General features: G+C 38.0%; 1 protein-coding gene across 1 annotated transcript in view; it reads left to right on the top strand.

The window, feature by feature from the left end:
- The window catches only part of UBR3 (ubiquitin protein ligase E3 component n-recognin 3), a 103,826-nt gene that overhangs the window by 1,626 nt on the left and 88,699 nt on the right, over positions 1-13,501 (top strand). Inside the window, exons 2-4 of the mRNA XM_032189679.1 lie at positions 10,861-11,000; positions 11,380-11,538; positions 13,176-13,319. Coding sequence (XP_032045570.1) covers positions 10,861-11,000; positions 11,380-11,538; positions 13,176-13,319 — 443 coding nt within the window. The remainder of the gene's footprint in view (positions 1-10,860; positions 11,001-11,379; positions 11,539-13,175; positions 13,320-13,501) is intronic.

The following is a 13,501-nucleotide window of genomic DNA, read 5'->3' as shown; positions in this document are numbered from 1 at the left end:
TTGGAGAGAGTATTTTTTCTCCTTTTCTTTTCCTTGGTCTTCAGTGACTTTAAGCATCTGCTCCTGAAGTAATTCCTTCTTTATCTGTTCTTGTTCAACTTCTGGTGTTTTTGCTTTCCTCAGTATCATTGAAGTACCAGTTCCTCTTGATCTTGAGAAGGAAGAAAAAAATTTAATGTCACTTCTTCCAGTGCTCAGTGTGGGATAGATTTAGGGCTCCTCTTAGTGGTAGGATTTTAACAGAGTGTGGCCAAATTGAACTACTTCAGGTAAATATTAAAATGAATTCTAATACTGCTCTTATCCCAGAGTTTATTGCTTCTGCCTCTTTTCCCATTTTAAACAGTTCTGTTCTCAAAGAAAGCTTGTTTAATAGAGAAGTAGAAATTGATGTTAAATTTGCAATGTAAACAGATGCAAACTCTGAGGGATTAAGAATACTCTCCCTCATTTCTCTGTTAGATTTACTCTAGTTATTACTGTTAACAGTAGAATTCAAGAGTAAGTTGTCTTTGGTATGAGCTAGGTCCCGTCAGTAGATTTAATTATTCCAGATAAAGAATTTCATAGTGTCAGTTCAGAAACAGCACTCGAGTTGAGTAAAATTTCCAGTCCCGGTTGTGCAGAGGACACTACATGACAATATGTGGGGAGCCTGCTCTCAACAGACAGTTGTACCTGCTTATCTAAAGAACAGATTTAAGCCAATACAATTAAATGAAGAAGAAACATTGTTTGCCATGTAAGACAAAGTAAGTTAAATTTAAACCAATGTAAAAACATTAACAAGTGCAAACATGTGGGCTCACATACTCACGGACACTGTTTTGCCTGTTGACTCGAATTGCTTCAATGCAGTGCGTTCAGATAAATTGATTTAACTTTGTGTATACAAATCAGTTACACAATTGCAAAGGTACTGCTTTACATGCTCCTTCAGAGGCCTTCATCGTAGATCCAGGAAATAGGAGTGTGTCTAGCCTGATGTAACCTTGCCCACTCCACCCTAGGCTTCTATTAATAGCAAGGGAATCAAATGTGGAACCTACTTACAAACTCTATCTGAGCAGGCAGATGGTAGATAAAACTTTGCATGGATATTGTAAATGAATATTTTAGTAACAATAGTTTGTTTCTCTTGGTTTTTGTTATCTGGTCTGCATGGTTAGTGTTTTTTCATTTGATGCATCTTGAAAAATACTTTTAATGAAGTCTTAGCTACTTGTCTAGTGTAAAGGAAGTCTCTCCAGTTCACCATCTGGAACATCTTTTCATTTTCTTTAGGGTGGCTAATGTAAACCTAGAGGTGGCTTGGTCTGGAATAGGGGGATATGTATGCTTTAATCTTCTGTTACTAATCAGAACTGCAATTTACTTTTTAGAGATAACTGAGTATTATTATTGTATTTTTTTGTATCTGATACACTATATCCTGGTATATAATGGTAATAGCTGCATGCTGATTTGTTTTTAGGTACCTTGTGTAATTGTTTTAGAAAAATCAGGTAGTCATGCTCTCAAACCTTGTGATTCCCATGCAAATTTCAGTGGTTTTGATGCTTAAGTTAAATGCAGTTGTTCTGGTCTACTAGAATGCAATTTAGACTTTAGAAAATATCTAAATTTGTAAATTTTAACCGTGTAGCTACTTGTCTGAGTATTAAAAGGTCTAGCTGTGACTATGTTTCTTAGAGTTTGAAATTCAATCAGGAGATGAAAATAGCTTGTAGTCCTCTTCCATATGGTGTCTAGCCATAGGTAAATGAAATTTTGCATCTCCATCAGAGGTGGTTAATAATGTTTTGAAGGAAAAATCTTCAGTTCTGAAGCATTGATGGTAGATGTGTGCTCATAGTTCAGCAGGTGAACTTGTCCATTAGGAAAAAACATGCAGTTGAACCGAGGGAAGTTCAGACTGGAATATTTTTTTGATTGGTAGATGGTCTTGTGTAGTAATGAAACTTCATAATTTATGAAACAAGCTTGAAGAAAGCAACATGGCATGTGGTTATAATAAGGTCAGTGGTCTGTTATTGATGAGTACTGCCTTACTTTCTTGAGCTCTTGTTGTGTTCCCTTTCAGCCTGTAGGCAATAACCTGATATACTAGGGAGCCTCCACACTTTGGCTATTTCATTCCCTCGTGTCCTGTTTCTGAGTATGCCTCGCTGTGTTGACTTATTTGTTGAATTAATCATGTGGGAAGCAGATGTTATAGTGCTGCATTACAGTACAAAGAGAATAACATCTCCATCAAGAGTTGCATATCCTGAGAGGCAAAAAGCCAGGTTAAGAATTTCATTAAATAGGCTTTTGCATTGATGTTTGCTGTGTATTTGCGGGTAGTTATGGCAACCGGTGGCTCTATTGACATGGAGCATTGCCTTTTCGTATGGCTTATAAAAAAGGGTCTAAGAAATTATCAATTTCTACCTGTAACAGCGAGCCATTTCTTTATTAGTAGCCATGCATGAAGTCAAAAATATTCTAGTTGTAAACAAGGTGACTGATAAAGGTTTATGTTTATATGCCGTATGTTCAACAGCAGCTTCAGGTACCCAGCTCTAAGCTTTCTTTGTCCCTGTCTCTGATGATCCTTACTTATTTTTCCATTTAGGCTTTGTGGAGATCCCATCTGATCTGCACCCTAGTTTGGATGTCTTTCTTCTTAAAATTATGTCTGTCTCGATGGCTGGTGTTTCTGTTGGGTCTGACATGGTCCTGTACAAAAAGGGTGGAGAAATCTCTTTGCCTCCTTGTGCTTCTCTTGAGCATGAGGAGTATGTTCATAGCTTCTAGCCTGCTAATTTTCTCCTGGTATAATGTAGTTTGAACCGACTCTGTGTTTTTTTCTTTTTTTTTTTTTCAGTGTATTAAAATGTTTGCATCCAGGAAGTATTATTTTATAGATCGGTATTTGCTGTCCAAAATTTAACTAGTATTGATGACCTTTGCTACTTTGTCCCCATATTCTTCCTTCCCTGTTTGACATAGTTCCTTATTTTACCCACTGTCAGAGGCACTTCCTTACAGGACCTCATTTCATTACAAATGGCCTTTCTGTCCTATTTGGGAGCTACGGAAGAATATTTGCTCTCTCTTTTACTTTCTTTTGTAAAAAGTAAAGGACCTTTCTCCTATTCTGCACCTGTGAAAAAACTGTTAACAGAGTGACAATAAACAAACAAGCTTGCTGTTGAGAAATCTGTTACAGTAGTCACTGTAGGAAGTTTTCTGTTCTTGTTCAGGAGGCCAGGTCTCATCTCAGGTTGTAGCAGCTGTGATCCACTTAGTATCAGGAAAGCAGATCTGTTTCAGGCATGGTTCTGGGAAGCAGAGGTAATGGCTGTGTTACTGGCATTAAGTAGATCATGTGGTTACTTTATCGACTGTCTTGCAACAGTGAGTGACGTGTTGAGCATACCTGAGGTGTTGCTGCTCCAAGGCTGGCCCTCCCGGGGTGGCTCTGCCAGTTGTGCTCTTTCTCTGCGGGCCAGGAGGCTCCGGTTCTCCCAGCCCTCGGGCTCGCCTGGTAGTGCAGCCTCCGGGAGGGAAGAAGTGCTCCTTCTGACTCTTTTCCAAGGAGCTGTTGGAACAGATGCTTCAAAAGCAGAATGAAGCCCTACACGCTGTCAAGGAATTTAGACTCGAGCATTGTGAAACTACCTGAAAAGGTCCTCACATTTAGGATTGTTGGGCTGGTGTGTGGAGCATTCTGTAGGGTAGCCCCCAACTCCATATAGTTTCTGTGCTTTTGTTTAGGATTCCCCAGTAATATTCAGTAATTTTTGCAGAGCTTCAAGTGAGGTCTTATCCTTGGAAAGAAGGAGACTTCACATTGCTGGTGGTTATGTCCATAATGATAAAGCCACCTCACAAACTTGCCTGTCTTGATTTCTCTTACGAATGTCTCTAATGAGGACTACATCTGCCTCTAAATTAGTTACTGCAATGTTTTCCAAATGGTTGACAGCCAAGTGATAACTTTGGGTCATTGCTTTTAGAGCCATGGCCTGACTAGACGCCACGTAGTTGATATGTGCCTCAGGAAAACACACAGTTGTTTCAGAGGAGTCAGTAAGGGCCTGAAGTCACTGCCACCTTTGAGACTTGTATCAATATATGTAATTTAAACACTTAGAAGCCACAATTCTCGCTGTGTTACTTCTTGAACAAACTTGAAAAATACATGATAGTTCTACCCCTAAATTTTGCTCTTAAGACCAGTTTGGTTTGAGGAACAGAACAGTAGCCTAAAGGTTGGTATTACTGGTATATACTATCCCTTGTCTGAAATTTGATTTATTTATTGTATGACTTGTCTATCGCTTTGAAATATACCTTTATGTGCTCAGTTTAAGAAGAACTGGTGTTTTGGAAGTCTGTGCAGACAGTCTTGTTTAGATTTGGGCTAACCATTGTTGACTTCCAGTTCCTTTGCTTTGATCCAGCCAACTTCTAAAGCTCCTTTTATCCTTTTCGTGAGCCTATCAGCTCTCCAGGATTCTAAGTTTGCTGCTTCAGGGGGTGGAGCATTATTTGTCTGATCTGCAAGGAGCTGTCAGGAGATCTGTTGGCAGCAAAGTTAATGTGATTTTGGGGTGTACGTTTGGGCAACACATTCCCAAGGCACTATTGTCTCTTAAATTTTCTTAATGACAATCAATATAGTTTCTTTCAGATGTTAGGACACTCTTCCTTATAACTTGCAGAATATCAGTTTTATATATAAAAAAAAAAAAAAAAGCCTGCAATGGGATTGGACAACTGCAGGTGATCTAAAAAACAGTCTCATAGGTGCCCTCCTTTATAGAGGGTTCTGGCAGTTAGCTTTGACAATAATGGTAGATGTTGTTTATGTCTGAGCAGCAGAGCCATTTGAATTTTACACTAACAAGGGCTGTATAATTAACTGTTGCCTTCATCAGGATCTCTGCTTTCTGCACAGTGCCTGCAGCGTTAATAGCTTTGGTATGAAACTCATGGGCACTTACCTGTCCAAGAAAACTGCAGATTACGTATATATGCATTTTGTTGGGGACCTGACTGAAGCAGTATCTTCCGTTGAAGTTGACAGCTTTTATTAAAATCCTGCATCTTACTCAAATCCTGAGGAAATGAAGGTTGTTTTTACGTGTGGCACTATGCAGTCACATCGAACTGTGTGAGACTAAGTATTGCGTGCCGGATGTTTGACCTGCTTAAATTTTCCCAAGAAAATTTAGTTGCTTCCTTAGTCAGAAAAATATTTTGTTGACTCTATTTTGGAAACTTCGCTTTTTGTTCTTTAAATAGAACATGTGTTTCCTTGTGCTTTAAGGTAGATAATTGATGGTACTCTGAAAGCAGCTCAGTGGGGAAACTGTATGGGAGCTAACAGTTTGGGAAGAGTGAGGTCAACAAGAGATGCATTTGATGAGGGCTCAGGACCATATAGTGCATTTGCTGGTGTTCTCGTGTCTCAGACCTACTTTTGAAGTCATCTGGGAATTCTGCTTTGTGAATGCTATGTGAGGCTAAGAACTCTGAATAATCCGAAAAAATTAGAATCCAGAATTAGAATATGCCTTGTATCTTTGTCTATTTTTAGGTCCGTATATGGAAAAAATAGAGGTAATACCTTTAGACTCCATCTCGTGAAAGACTTTGGAACACAATTTCCTCATGTTTTTTTTTTTTTTTTTTTTTAATGTTCATAGAGTTTGCTTTTCAGAGTTGAGTTTGAAGAGTGTTCTCTTCACTGCCTTCTTCAGTACAACAAAATTAACTGCTCATTTAAGTAGTACTGTATCTCTTCTCAACTGAAAAAAGCTGTTCTTTCTGCTGAAAATTGTGGTTAGAACTCATATTCATACATGCAAACGGCTGAATTAAGATCACACTAATGATTTTAGTATTGCCATTAACAGAGCAACTGACGCCCTTTCTACATGCAAGGGCCACACTTTGTGATCACTGTGATATCCTCTTTGCTGTTGCTTTTTCAAATGGGCATTGTGTTTGTAAGTTAGCTAGCAGTGTCTGTTACTGTATAAATACATTTAAAATAGTCTAAATTAAGGCTTTTCAATCAAGCAAGGTAAATGTAAGCTTTACTTACATGCAGTCTCAATGCTGTAATTATATCCCAGAGCATCTGCCCTTTTTAGAAAGACAATGTTTTTGCAGCAGAAGATGGTTGCTGTTTTGAATTGCTTGACTTTCTATAAAAATGCTCAAATTTAACAACTTTCAACAGTGGATTTAACAAAAATTCATTCCTTCTCATTTATACTGATTCTAGGGTCTTATGATAGAAATAGCCAAATGTACTGTTTGATAGTGGGTACTTGTCTGTTAATGAAAATCAGCATAGTTTGACCTACTACATGAGATGTTTACATCTGAGAACTAGGAGGGGATAATAGACATGCTCTTCTGCAGAGCCTCTTTGTCTGCTGTTTGTCGTAGCTGGGGAGCTTGCTGTGCTGAAGGGAGCTCAGCAGAGCACTGAGCTCTGAGGGCGCTGCTGGTGACTCACTGCCTCTCTTCCTCCTATTCTGCAAGGATCAGAATATCTTCCAAGTATCTGATCTATGGTTTCTAGCTCAGTAGCGTAGCTAAACAGCTTGTTGTGAAGGCTTACAGGCTGGGAGGAAGCCCTTTAATGGTGTTTATGGGTTTTCTCTCCTCTACATTTCACAGGCCTCCCCTGCTGATAGCAGTGTCTCTACTTTGGAGCTTTCCTGGTTAGGAGGGTTACACTGACATCTTCCTGCTGGGGTTTGCTTCTTGTCGGTGCGTCCCTTGTAGCAGAAAGGCAAACGCTTGTTTTTGTCTTTGAACTCTTCTGTTGGTTGCGGCTTTCTTTCCAAGCAGCAGCAGGCGAGTTGTCACTCCTCAGGCCTTGAAGTCAGTGCCACACAGATTCATCTTTCACCTTACTTTGCAGGTGAAAAGAACTAATTTAACTATTGAAATTGAATTACTAGGGGGAGGAATAAAAAACCCACCAACTCAACAGCCTAAATTAACAAGTAGAGTAGTTTATTTCTCTGCTTTTCTACAGTTAACTTCATGTAAATTGGCATGGAAAAGTGGGTTTACAGAAAGCGAGGCTACAATACATCAAAGTCCTTTTTCATTAAGACACATTTCTAATCCTGTTTTTGCTCTGAATTAAAATTTGCTGTAGTATGTGAATAGCAAAAGAAGAAAAAAATATAAACACTCTACCAGTATATAAAGAATGAAAAATCAGGTCATAAGAACTAAGAGACAATTGTAGCCCTTGGAAAATATTTAACATCTTGCTTTTTTTTTTTTCTTGTAAAAACATAAGTGTAGTGTATGTAAGCATAGCATTTGCTTGTTAGTTTAACTGTTGGGACAAAATGCTTATTCTTTCTGAAGTGTTTGGGTTCTTATTTACAAAATCTATTCATTTAGTTTGAAAACTTTAAAACATTACATGACATTGAGTCACTGCAATCTATGGCATGAAATTAAAATGTGAATAATGTCCTAAATAAAAACTCAGTTTAAATATGATTTATTGTTGCTGAATTGAAGAATCAGGTACAGGCTTACTTCTGGTGCTTAGGAATTGAATTGCTCAGGAGTTAAGTTCCTGTAGTTTTTATTTGGGTCCTGTTGTTCAGAGGAGTAATTGCTACCTAGACAAGAATCCCTGGAAGTTTCTCTTAGAGTCAGGTACTTATTGTGCTACAGTATTATAAGACTTGTGTGACCATGGACAGCCTTATGATTCAATTTAAAACATATGACTTTTAAACACGGGGAGGCAGGGAACAAAACAGTGAGAGAAAAGTGAGGGTAAAAATAGTCCCTCTGTATATGCATGAACTTATGTCAAGTTTCTGGAATGCAACTGAAACTTGAGATGCTGTGGGATGTAGTGTAAGGACGGCTGTGCAAACGTTCAAAAGCTGTGAAGGTGTGGTCTGGCTGCTTCTGAAGGCACTCATCAGCTGCTCTAATAACTGGGGAAGTTTAAAAACCCTTCTTTGAAGTGGAGGAGTTGGCTTCACAGTGAGCCCTGTATCTACCTGATCTGCTGGTTGCAAGACATTATACACATTCAAATTTGAGCTGGTTCTCCTGCATTGTCGGGTTTTTCTTCTGTGTGTTCTGCTCCCCTTCAGGTGAGCAGGGGAAGGGATGATGACGACTTGGCGATTTCAGTGTGATTTTCAGTGTGAAGGAGGCAGGTCTGTGAGTGTTAGTGGATTTAAGCTGGCCCGGTGAAATGCCACTGTCGATGTGTGTGCACACACGTCTGTGTATATATATGTATTTTGAAGAGTAAGGAACTGCCTGCTAGCTTAGCTTCCTGAGCTTGCCTAAGGCATAATCTGTCGAGTGGCAGTGCTGGAAGAAGTAGGAGGGCAAGAGACAGAACTGTGGCAGGGCTGACCCAGTTCAACTTAAGCATTTGTGAAACTGCAGCTTAAAGGGGTGATTTTACCTGCAGCCACCTCTAAAACACGTTTCAGAAATTCACAGTAGAACTATTAAAGGCAGAAATAGAATGAGAGAATGAAATGAACCTGGAAGGTCTAAAGTGAAGGTTGCTCAATAGTTGATATGTTGCTTATATTAAAAATGCATGGTGTTTTTTACTATTAGGTGAATGTTAAGTGTTCCTCCACGCTGTACAAATGGGATATCAATGCAGCATAAGGAACTTCAAGAATAATATTTGTGATCATGTGGACAAGATGGCTTGTTAAACTTTGATTTCTATTTAATTTTAAGTTACTGTGTTATTCTCTCCTTTTACTGAAGTTAGCCATGGCTTTGGTGGAAAAAAAAATAATTTCATCTGTTTTAATAGTCTGAAGATCTTGGAAGCCCTTGTCTGGTATTTTGGTCAATATTTGTAGAAGAATGGTACGGCACCCTGTAAAGGCAGTGGAGTTTGGAGTGGAATAGAGGACCACTATTTCAGGGTTGAGAAGTACCATCCAGTGGCAGTATTGTTGTGTTCAGTGTGTGGCTGGTTGACTGGGTTGGTTTTTAGGAGTTCAGGATAAAACAGTCTCATAAGCAAACATTGTAGACAAGGGTTCAGTCTGATTTCTTCACCCTTGTTTTGTAAATAGTAATAACTGAGTGTTGGTTTTCTGGATTGATGCTTTGGGTAATTCCCTAGCTTGTGATGAGAACCAGTAAAAACATGTCTTTTGGCTGAATGTGAAATATATGGAGAGGACCAGTAAAAAATTTTAAAATACACTGCACAGTACTTCTTTCCTTGTGTGTCTTTAAGCCCGTATTATTATTACTTTTGATCTGTTCTTACAAGGGTAGTGGTGAAAAGGAAACCAAATGCCTTTAAGACTACTGTATTGCGGCCCAGATAACGTGAGACCTGTGACTTATGGCAGTTCAGATTTCTGTATGTGGGTGACAGAAGCGAAAGTGAATGGCTGTGAGTGCCATTCACTTTTGTGAATGACAAAACTGAAAGCCTTCCTTTTGTACGTTAACTCAGAACTTGTTAGTCATCACTGAGGTCTTTCTCCCAGGGACTTTTTTCCCCGGGGATGGATAGGCTGTATATACCAACAGCAAATCGTCTGGCTACTACTATCTTTGTTTACCTTTTTGTAATGAAAAGTCTCATCTGTAATGGGTAAGAGCACAGGAGAAGCTCTTAGTGTTAAATCTTGTGAAGATGCTAGCTGCACTTCAGTAAAAACAGAGAGATGAAGGTACTGTCTTCATCACTGGGTTCTTGTATCTTTTTTTTAATCCTAAACTTTTTGTTTTTCTTTTATTTCTTTCCTGTCTTGAGGGTGGTACTTGGATGGTCCTCAAGGAAAAGCTCTCTTTAGAGAGTACCAGGCTTCTTAGGGAATTTATAGCATAGCAAATATAGTGAAAGCATGAATAAACCTAGAAAATAATTTTTCATATTCACACAAAGCTGTATCTCAGTGATACTGAATCAATTTCTTTATCTTCGTGTTGAAAAACTACTAGTGAAGTCTAGTGAATCTTTTCAGTAAAACGTACTCTTAAATGATGTGTGTTTAGATGTCTTTATTCCTTTTTAGCTGCTTCTTTGACATAGGTAAATACGCCTTTCTTGTTGGTAAATGCCCTTTCTAAAAATAGATTGGGAGCAGAGAAGTATTCAGTGGCTCTTGAGTCAGGCTTATGTTAAGTCAGTGGGAAATCATTCTGTCTGCTCTAATGGGACTTGGCTCAACCTCATGTCCTCGTGTATTAGCCAAGCCTCAGCTACCACCAAACAGGAATTCTTCAGAGAAGAAATGTTTTATTTTTAAATGAAGCAATTAGTGCAGTTTTTGTAGGGTGTTTCTATCAGACTTTGATAAGTAAATCTCAGTTGGTATACATTTGAAGTAAATACTAATCCTGTGAATTCCAGTGCTTTCAGAAGTTTTTATTCATGTCAAAAGGCATTAAAAAGTCATCTTCTGAATGAGGTCCTGAAGAATCAGGCCAGTGTCTGACTGTTTCAGATAAAGAAGAGAAACTGTTTTAGATAAATATTTTTTTCAGTTAGATAACCTAGAAATTGGGAGGTATGTCTAGACGAAGAAAATCCTTGCTCTTGTAATTGTTAAATGGAAGATGTTTCTAATGTGTCTGAGATAAAACTAGATATGTTAACTTTGGGAAGGGAAATAAATTTGGCAACTCTATAATTCTTTGTATTTGGAAACAAGGTGGATTTGAACATTGTGCTTGGAATTTCAGCATACTGTTTCTACACTATCTTTAATGTAAAAGTATATGCTCTGAAAAATGGAAAAAAGTAGTGTCTTTCTTAATGTATGGTAAGTCTGCTGAACTGTGCTTGGCTAACATTTTTCTCATTTGTTGTAGGTTTTGTAAAAGACACCGGATTAAGTCAAATTCAAATGTTCCATGTGTCCCAAAAGACTTGTTGATGATGTCAGAATTGGTTCTTCCACAGTTCATCTTTAGCCTTATTCAGCACTTACGAGAGGGATATAATGAGCCTGGTATGTTTTAAATTTGCATGTCTCTAGCATATTTTACCATGCTGCGCTCTTGCTTTGAGATACGAGACACAATACACAAATACATGCATGCTATCTGTAGTTTATATCACTGAATTGTGTGCATCTTTTCCTAACCATGTTGCTGCCTGGTGAGACCATCTGATTTTGTTCTCTGCTGAAGAGCTTCTTAAATACATTAGTTACTCAGCATTGTGTTGAGCTCTTCCTGAAAATGAAGTCAAGATTACACATGTGAATTTTAGAGCATTATATACATAAGCTAATTCCTTTTGTGTTAGTCATGGCTGTTTTGCCTTGTGTAGGTCTTGGCTAGTTTACATTATGTTTATACCAAAAGTTCTTGTTATGTGGCTTTCAGCTCTTGATCTACCATCAGAGAAAGACCTTCATAAAATCCTCCTGGTTTTGGAGCCTCATGTTTCCTTTCTAGAAGATTTGACCAAAATGGGAGGAGCAATGCGATCAGTTCTTACACAGGTTTTGACTAGCCAACAGTTCTACAAAGATCTTAGCTCCGGTATGTTTGTGTTATTTCTAGTAATTAAATTTCTAAATTATGAAGACTTTAAGGGTGCAAGTTTTATCACTTCAGCTCTGCATGTTTTTATCTAGTTTCTCAAGCTCCAGAAAAATGCATGTTTTTAAGGATATATTTTATTGGTGATAGAACAGGGGTGGGTTTCGGCAACAACTGGAAGCATTTCTTATTAAGACCTATACAGCAGCAGATCACTTACCTTCTGTGTCCCAGATAACAGTATAAAGAGGCATCATTTCAAATGGGTCTTTGCAATAAATCCACTCACTTTAAAGTGAAGTGAACATGGTAGCTTACTGCTGCCAAGTAAGATGCATTGTGTCTATTGGAAGTGGGACATGTGTAATATATTTTGGGATCTGATCTCACTGAGGTTACTGGAGGAGACTTGAACAGCAGAAGGTCATCATATGTACTGCACTTCTGTGAAAAGCTTTTTTTCTTAAAAATAATCAATCCTGTACAAGCAATTATTTGTTCTATCCTGTTCTAAGTGACAGTGAATCTAAAAATGTTGGGTAGTCAGTCTTAACACTCTCCCTTTTGCCCCACCCCAAACAGTATAAATTAACTCTGTCTTGTTTTCTTGTAATTAGAAGGTATCATTTTTGAGTCCTTTGCATAGGTAAGGAACAAATAGTAATTATTGTAGCTTGGCAGCAGCTAGCTGAACAAGCAATCTTTAAATCTTTGAAAGGAGAAATGGTACTGCAGGGGCAGTTGTCTTTATCCTGCCATCTTTTTTTATCGTCTTTTTTTATCCTCTTCTTTTGCTCCTGTCTGATGGTATTTGAATGGGAGAAATTTAGTGACGTTTCTTCTCTTTATGTGATGGATTTCCTGAGACAGAGATGTGGAATAGGAAGTAAGGCTTTATTATTTGGACCTCTGGAATAGAGAGTATGTGTCTGGATAGTAAAGAAGATGGTAGTAAAGTAGAACCTGCACTTCTAGCTTGGGGTGTGAAAGGTGTATATCTGAAAGGGTGCTGGCAACTTTTTCATAGTTTATTTTCCTTAAAGTTTAGAGGAGCAAACTATCAGGTTTTTATCTTTCCCTTATAGAACACTTTTTCTTCAATCAATTTCTTTATGTAAATTTTATATCCAAAACATACGGTGTGACTTGCCTTCATCAGACTGTTCTGAGTCGTAATATCTTTTTGGAATAATTTTTGTTAATTGAAGCTGCCAAAACTGGAACTTGGAAAGAAAAGTTCCAACTGTCAGAATTTATATATGGAGTATTGTCATTATTGTTCCGGTCCTCTGGAAATCTTAGGTCCTTCCTCCCCCCCAGTCTTGTTTGAAATATCAAAATAAATGTGTGGGGTTTTTGTTTGTTTGTTTGTTTTTTTCTCCTGTGGTGTTAATGGTGGCAATGCTGTTAAAATGGAAATTAAGTATATCATTTAGACGAAAACACCAAATTGGAGGGTGAAAAACTGAGAGTCTTTGGTCTCTTGGATTTTGTTTTATGAGTTGAAAAACTTCTTAGAGTCTACTTCTCAAAATTGTACAGCTTATTAAAACACAGACCAAGACAGAACATAAAGTATAATATATATGAACCAGGTAGCTGTTGTACTGTAACGCTGTTTTACATATGTATTCAAGGTGTTGGAGAGAATGCATGTGCAAAGAAAAGTCATGAAAAGTACCTCATTGCTTTGAAAGGCTCCGGACTGGCATTTCCTGAGGATAAACTTACATGTGGCATGCAGGAACAAGGAGCTGGTACTAGCACATTAGCTGTTCAAGGTTTGTGTAAAAACGTATTTTAAGATAAGACTTGATTATTGTTACGTATATTAAAAATATATGTATATTTTACCTTGTTTTAAAGGCAAATCATAATGAAACTTGTGGAATTAACTGTTACTTAGTGCACCAGCAAATTACAGGATTCTGTTCTGTCAACAAAACTAAACATGTTCACTTCT

The sequence above is a fragment of the Aythya fuligula genome, chromosome 6 (assembly GCF_009819795.1).
Source record: "Aythya fuligula isolate bAytFul2 chromosome 6, bAytFul2.pri, whole genome shotgun sequence".
Taxonomy (NCBI): Eukaryota; Metazoa; Chordata; class Aves; order Anseriformes; family Anatidae; genus Aythya; species Aythya fuligula.
The sequence above is the reverse complement of the archived record's forward strand: the minus strand, read 5'-3'. Positions and strand labels throughout refer to the sequence as shown.